The sequence below is a fragment of the Odontesthes bonariensis genome, chromosome 2 (assembly GCF_027942865.1).
Source record: "Odontesthes bonariensis isolate fOdoBon6 chromosome 2, fOdoBon6.hap1, whole genome shotgun sequence".
NCBI classification, from domain to species: domain Eukaryota; kingdom Metazoa; phylum Chordata; class Actinopteri; order Atheriniformes; family Atherinopsidae; genus Odontesthes; species Odontesthes bonariensis.
Window position 1 is genome coordinate 16,127,114 of NC_134507.1, and position 7,558 is coordinate 16,134,671.

The following is a 7,558-nucleotide window of genomic DNA, read 5'->3' on the forward strand; positions in this document are numbered from 1 at the left end:
TCCCTATCATCCAGTGCAACCTCAACCTAACATTACTTTAAGATAAAGTGCAAATATAAAGGTAAGTGTCTGTACGAGGGTTTTTAGATCGGAAGGCAGAGATACTCGATGCAATCTAGTGATGGAACCTCTACGGCAGGATGCTGTCATGGGAGTTTAAATTAGTTTAAGGTGAAGGAGGAAGTCAGCTTCGTTGATGGATGAATTGATATGAGTAGCCTGTTCTTTGACGTTAGGAGTCGCTGGTGCTGTTTGAAGCACTTTATTTAACTGCCTGGAGTTGCAGTGGCACGTACAATAAATGTTCATTTCGTTCATCCAGCCAAGGCTTGACATATTATTTGTCAAAAAGGATTCTCCTTCAGGTACTGGGTGTGTTCTTGTAAAGGGAAAAAAGAAAAAAAAGAAGAAATTCTCAGTAATGTCTTATTTTATTGGACCTATAATGATTTTCATATATACAGTAACCAGTCATACGTTTGAGCCGTGTCCAGACTACTTACTGCTTCTGTATATGATGTTACACTGTCAGATATTCATAATAAATAGCACCCACATTTTAGATAATGAGATGAATGCATGATAAAGTAGTCCCTGCAGACTTCAGACTGCTATGAACTCGCTTTTCAATTTTCTTCTTTTACTTTTATGACGAGCTTGCGTAAGGTCCTCTGAGATTTCTTTATGTGCTCATCAGCTACGGGGACTACCAGGGCTGTCACAATTAGGACATTTTAAGTGTCCAAAAAACACCTGTTATGAAGAGCTTATTCATGCCTTGTAAACCAAAAGTTGCATGTGGCAGATGTGTCACGTCCACAGCAGAAAATGGAGATTCAACGATGCTAATAGTTTATTTGTCAATAAACAAACAAAAGAGTTGACCATAAAGATTTTTATGGTGATAATAAGCGATCATCTAAAAAGAATCAGTGGAAAAAAGTGTACTTTTAGTAACAATGACCTGAAAGAGTGATGAGCTAAAATGGTAGCGAATGACATGTTTAGCAAAAGTTGGGTCGAGATTTCTATCGTCAATCATGCAAAAAAGCCACTTTAATGGAGTCCAGGGAAAAGAAAGTAGGACCTGAAATTGGCATAATAGATGTTCTTTAATCACCCTGTGTTGGATTATGCAGGTATAGAAAATGGATGGATGGTCTTACATCATACATCTTACATTTACATGGCAGAACACAGCGACTCCTTCCTTATTAGGAACAATTTGTATGTCTTTATTGTTTATGGCCCCACTCAGTAAAGTGAGGCTCAGTTAGGCAGAGGATAACGCATAAAACAGCATCACAGTTGGCGTACATCAGCCCTGATCTCATGCCAATAGATGTGATGGATAAAGCTAATGTCTTGTTAATGTTGATGTATTTCATGCCTTCGAAATATTTTGCAAACACAACCAAGGTTGGTTTGTTCTTTTCATTCTATTTCTTCTTAGTCTGACGGAAAGCTTTTAATTTCAAACCCCGAAAGCAGATTAGTTATTAAATCAATGGACCTTATTTATGACAATTCAATAAAAGCTGATTCTCTGTACTCACATGGGGAGCATAGAAAGCACTAAATCAGATTTAGGAAGTACGGCACTGAAACAGATTTAGGCCTGCTGTGTGCTCCGACTGCTGAGCATTGAATAACGTCATTTGCTCCTCGACCTTGTCTTTGTTGTCCCACAGGAACGGAGCAGTACAGCAAATATGCTGGTTATGCAGAGAGTTACAAATGGGTGGGCAGCTACAGCGATGAGACGCCCAGGTATTTTATTTAATACATTTTTTCTTGCTCTGATTAAAACTAGTGTAAGAAGTAAATGGAAGAAAGATGGGAGTGTTTGAACGACTCCCCTTTATTGCTTTCTTACCAGGGATGACTGGCAGAGAAGGTGTACAGAGATCGTTGCCATTGATGCTCTTAAGTACAGGCACTTCCTAGAGCAATTTCTCCCAGAGAAAATAACCAGAGATCTCAACAAGGTGAGGGAAAATGTTGCCGTCTAACATTCAGAGGTGCAGTTCTCATTTAGTTAAAGAAGGGTAAAAGTCTATGAAATGCTGCTCCTGTTATGGTGAAGTCATTGCCAGTGGTTGATAAATAGAGTAATGCTGAACTGGAAAAATGTTAATAAGTGTTTTGACGAAGAACTCATGGTGATAAACTTGTCAGGTACCACTTGCAAAGATGCTAACTTTTTTGGCTCAATGAGGAGCTTAAGTGATCTCTTAACCAGATGCTTTGAGCCCAGTGCTGCACAACTGCTGTTCATAGCAGGTCATTTTTGGCCAATCAAAATATTTTTGATATTCTTTGCTTATCAATCAACTTATTACTTGATTTTGATATGAATGTATTCAAAGAGATCATAGAAAATTGTGAGTCTGAGACTTTTTCTTCTCCAAATGTTCTTTCTCCTGCTGACTGTGCATCCTTCCCAGGCGTACTGCGGGTTCCATCGAAGCAATGCCAACGTCAAGCACCTCTCTGCAGTAGCGACGGGCAACTGGGGCTGTGGAGCTTTCGGCGGAGACACACGGCTTAAAGGTAGCATCGACTGAATTGCAAACATCTGTACGTAAAATACCAAACTGCGAAGGAAAAAATGTGTGAAGAAGTCAACAGGTTTTGAGCCATAGTGATAAAACTAAACTGTTGATGCATCATGTTGTCAATAAAAAAGGTAACTAGATTCTTGAGCAGCAGGTACACACGTCTGTTGCTCAGACTGGATCTGCTGTTTAGTTGCAGTGCTTGTCCCGCTTCTCAAAGCTCCAGCTGCTTGCTGAAGGAATCCCGCTGCCATGCAGTATGTAAAGTGAGGCACAGTCGCAGACAGTTGTCTCAAACCCTTTTAGTCAATTAGTGGCTCTCCCAGGGTGTCACTCCCATTCTTTGTCATCGTTTATTGATCTACTAACACACATTTATGTTTTCCATTAAAATGGCAATTGATTATAGGAATGGGACACCATAAATCCAAGCTGATGTATTTCTCTGCGGGCTTGCACAAACATCACTCTTCATAAGTAGGGGCCGCTTACTGTCCCCTTGAGTACATCACACTCCTTATTTTAAGCCGGTTGGTTCTCTAGTCATTGATGGTATTAACATAACTCATATATGGAAACCTTTCCCTGTGCCAAAAGTAACAAATATATTATAAGTTTGGTTAAATATCGTGTTTTTAACAAAGAAAAATGTTAATTTTCCTTTTCCTCTGCAGTGTGCTATGAATAGATCCACTGGCCTTCACTTGGTCTCTTAGGCTGATATTAGCTTCCGGGGGCCGCGCCCAAAGCCCCTTGAATTAGCATAGCTGGTATTTTTAGAAGCTAATGACTGTATTTTACATGAACGTCCCGGAGCTGACATGAGGTAAGGCATTTACACAAGATTAAGCTGTTGTATTGCTGTAGAGATTACAGACATTGTGCGAATGATTTTGTTGCTTTGTTCGTTCATTAATCAGAGATCTGTAACCGTTCTGTTGAATATTTAAAAACCTTAAGACCTCATTTGCAAAGGCTCAAAGACTGAGTGATGTTGTTACGGCCGTTCTTTCAGTGGTGTATTATTTACTGTTCTGATATAAATTGCCCTTGTCACTCATGCTCCTTTCTGCCAGAAGCCATACCATATCTGGCTCGTTGAACAATTACTTTGCTCGCTGGGCTTTTCAGTGGTCAATTGCACCTTTATGATTTCATTTTGAAATGAATGGCGCTAATGCAAAGTTAAATTGTAGCCCGAGTATCCTTTTAGTCCTCTCCGTCTTTTTTTTTCAGCACTGATCCAGTTAATGGCAGCAGCAGAAGCTGGAAGAGATGTGGCGTACTTCACATTTGGAGATGCTCAGCTCATGAGAGACGTTCACGAAATGCACTCTTTCCTTACTGTGAGACAAGTCCCTGTTGGTAAGCTCCCATAATTACATGTATATGATTCACAAGATATTCAAAGATTAAAAACTAATGAATCAGTTTTGGATCTGAATGTTTTCTTTAAAAAATGCAAAGTTGTTGAAGATGAACAACACAAAGGCCATACATGTTGAAGAGTTAAGACTCCAACCTTTGCCAGCAAACATTTCTTGTTGCCATCTAGAAACCTCTGGAAATTGTCTGCTGGTAGTTTCTGCCACTTCTCTGTTGCTGTGTCTTCAAGGTCTTTAAATGTGAAGGAGCACTATTTTGCAATAAGATTTCAGACCACCCCAAAGGTTTTCAATTGAATTTAGGTCAGACCTCAGTGCTGGCCAGTTTGAAGTTGCCGATCTTTTCCTCTTTGCTATTCTCTCGATACATTCAGTTCCTCTTGCACTGGAGTCAGCAAAGCAGCTCTACAGCTTGATTAAAACGTTTGCCGTGCTCTACTTTAGAAAGTATGTTCTCTCTTTTAAGGACTTTATGTAGTTGCCCGTGAAAAAACTGATGCACTGCATTCTCCACAAACTCCACTTTGGTGTCTTCTGTCTATAAAACATCCCAAAAAGACTGTGGCTCATTTGTGACTAATTCTGACCAGCACTCAGACAGTAAGTAGTGTACATAAGGACATAAGGAAGGACGATATAAGCCATTAGAACAGAAACGTGGGGCTTTTAGGGCATTTACGCCACACTGGGGTTGTCCGTGTTGACGTCACTACAGGGACAGTGTGCATATAAATAACAGAACGCAAGTTATTCCACCTTATGGACCATCGCTTGCTCCTCAGCCCATCCATTCAGCCTCAGCCACAGAGTGGATTACTGCCCGAACTGACCCCAGCCTCGCCTCTCCCCTCCCCCTCTTTTCATTTTTCTTGTGCTGACATTTATTGAAGCCTTTCAGAGAAATTCCCCTCTAGCCATCCATTTCCTAAAGTGGAGCTACAGAGAGGGGGGAAAAAAACAAAAACCTCATGACATGTGTGTGCATTAGATTTATAAATGAGCCCAAACAAGCATTCATTTTTCTTTTTTTTTTCTGCCTCAGTTTCAGTCTCTCTTTTGTTCTTCGACTCTTAACCTGTTTGTACTTTTTGCCTCCTCCTCTCAAATGCTCTTTGTCCCCTTCCCTCCATAAATCTTCCTCCCCTTTGCCCCCTGCACTGTCTCATCTCCCTGACATCCTGTCTCCACCACCCTCTTTTCCCATCTCAGGGCAGCTTTACAGCCTTCTGAACCTCTACTTCGAAGAGGTGTGCAACGACTGCCAGACGACTCGACCTGACGTCAATCTCTACAGTTTCATCCGCAAAAAAGTCTCTACCGCTTCAACCTCCGAGACCTCAGACGCCGCTAAGAATTCTGGGATGTCACCTGTGACATCAGATTCTCATTAACAGGGGGAGGATGGTAATTTAACTCCTCATCCACCTCCACTGTCTCTCTGTGTCTGTAAGGGAGAGCCCAGGTTCACAGACTTCAGTGTGCAACAGTATTACAATCGCGTATCTCAAACACACACACACACACACACACACACACACACACACACACACACACACACACACACACACACACACTCCCTTTAAGTTTGTGATCCCAACACACAAACTACCAAAACACGGTTTTGCCTTTGTCACGGGTGGCATCATAGGAGCCTCGTAGGACAAGACTTATAGCAATAGTAAATCCTGGTTGCTGTTAGAGGCCTTTCTTTAGTCTAAATGCGATGTGGAGTTCTTGTTTTTACGCACTAATTACAAATATTGCCAAATAGTCATCATATGCATGGTTTTGAACACTTTTTACTGTTGATTATCCGGGACATGTAAACCATGTCCGGTTATCTTATCTCATACTGTGGTATATGTTTTTTTTTTCTCTCCGTACGAGTTGTCTTCTCCGTTAACCAAACCCAGGCTGTGGAGAGCTCCCCGAACGCAGAGAGACGATGAGATGGCTTACTGTAGTCTATGCATGGGTAACGATCATTAATCAGATATTCTACAAAGTATATGCTGCGCTTTTCTATCTTCTAAGACGTTTAGGTCCAACATACATGTTGTCCTTAAGGGTCGTTTTATTCAGTCAAATCAATATTTAGCACTATGAGAATCGTCTCGGATGGAACATGCAGGAAATTTATGGTAATTTGTTTTAGACCTTTAATTATATTCCAGGTATCCTCAGCGTTTTTCCGATATAATCAGTGCTAAGCACAGTATTGATACTGTATGTACAAAAAGATGGGGGAGCGGATAAAGAATTGCACGAAAATCATTATTTTTGTTAAGGTTTTTACTCAACATTTACTTTGAAGATGTGACTGTGTTCTTCTATTATTTACTGTATTTTTCTGACTATGGGTTTTATTGAATCTTCTAGACCAGTTCTAGACTAGAATACCGGCTGTAAATGTATTGAATAGCACTGTACTTTAGGGTTTTAGGTTGTACTGTTTCTAGTATAATTTCTTAATTAAAGCATATCCTGTTTAAGAAAACAAAGGAAGATTTATTTGTCTGCTCAAATCAACAATAAGGTTTACAAACTAAAACCAAAGAATCGGCACAGTGCGGGCCAAATAAGGTGGGGACCGGATATTATCAGGCTGTATAACCTCACACTACACGGCTGAAACATTTTAACAACAAAAAACATTAGTGTGTAGATCACAAGAGGGAAAAATAATGATTTTGCTGCAGTCTGTAGCCTTCATCAGTGAAATTTTCTTTCTGCTTGAAGTGTCTGTTTGAAATAGTGTCTTGGCGCTACTAATTTATCACTTGCCTTCATGGAATCATTAATTATGTAATCATTTGAGATGTGATTGATTTTTGTGATAGCATGTGTACCTAGGGCTTTCAGAGAAATATAATTCCACCTTCAGACATGCTTTATTAGATGAATTAGGGTTTCTAAATAACCTCATGACGTGGACTTCCATAAATGGAGTGTAGGCTTGGCCTGGGGTAAGTGGATTACACATTATCTGCTTCTCTCCCTCTTTGTACTGAGCCCTGCACTGACCAAACGAGCTGTGGACTCATGTACAAAGTCAATTTGGTTCGGCAGACCCAGCAATTGAGGTCTGCTGTGAAACTGACTCGGCCCGGAGAAAGATGTCTTCTTTTTTTTTTGGGACACCACATTGAATGTGTGAGGCAAATCCTACGAATAAATAACCTAGGCCAACAACTCGGGTGGCGTTTTTTTAATCATTTTCTTTTTAGCTTATTGTGCCAGTTTAAGCCTCACCAAAAGAAATATCCCATTTTCACATTGTTAATTTCACAATCCACGAGAAAAGTCCCAAAACGGATAATTCGATTTGGCCCTGTATGGTGGTGTAATTATTCTAAACTGGATGCTTTTGAACATCTTGCCTGTACTGTTGCCCAGCGGCACCTTTCTTTGTGTTGTTGAGCATTATTAATAAAATGCCAGAAAGCAGCTGGTCTTCATTCCATCTTTGTCAGGCGGCAAAGTCGCCACAAACAGAGTGGCATTTCAGTTCATAATTGCCTGATCCCTGCGTTCTCCAGGTCAGCTGGAGAGCAGTGGCAAACACAACGCCTGCACAGATGCAAATGAAGGAGTTGACGGGGAAATGCAATGTTT

At 40.6% G+C, this 7,558-nt stretch overlaps 1 protein-coding gene across 2 annotated transcripts in view; it reads left to right on the plus strand.

Moving 5' to 3' along the window:
• Positions 1-7,390, plus strand: part of parga (poly (ADP-ribose) glycohydrolase a) — a 28,451-nt gene extending 21,061 nt beyond the window's left edge. For both annotated transcript variants that reach the window (XM_075478331.1, XM_075478332.1), the window contains exons 14-18: positions 1,692-1,770; positions 1,880-1,988; positions 2,448-2,553; positions 3,795-3,923; positions 5,153-7,390. In XM_075478331.1, the coding sequence (XP_075334446.1) occupies positions 1,692-1,770; positions 1,880-1,988; positions 2,448-2,553; positions 3,795-3,923; positions 5,153-5,334 (605 nt within the window). In that variant the 3' untranslated portion in view covers positions 5,335-7,390. The remainder of the gene's footprint in view (positions 1-1,691; positions 1,771-1,879; positions 1,989-2,447; positions 2,554-3,794; positions 3,924-5,152) is intronic.
• The last annotated feature ends 168 nt before the right edge of the window (positions 7,391-7,558 follow it).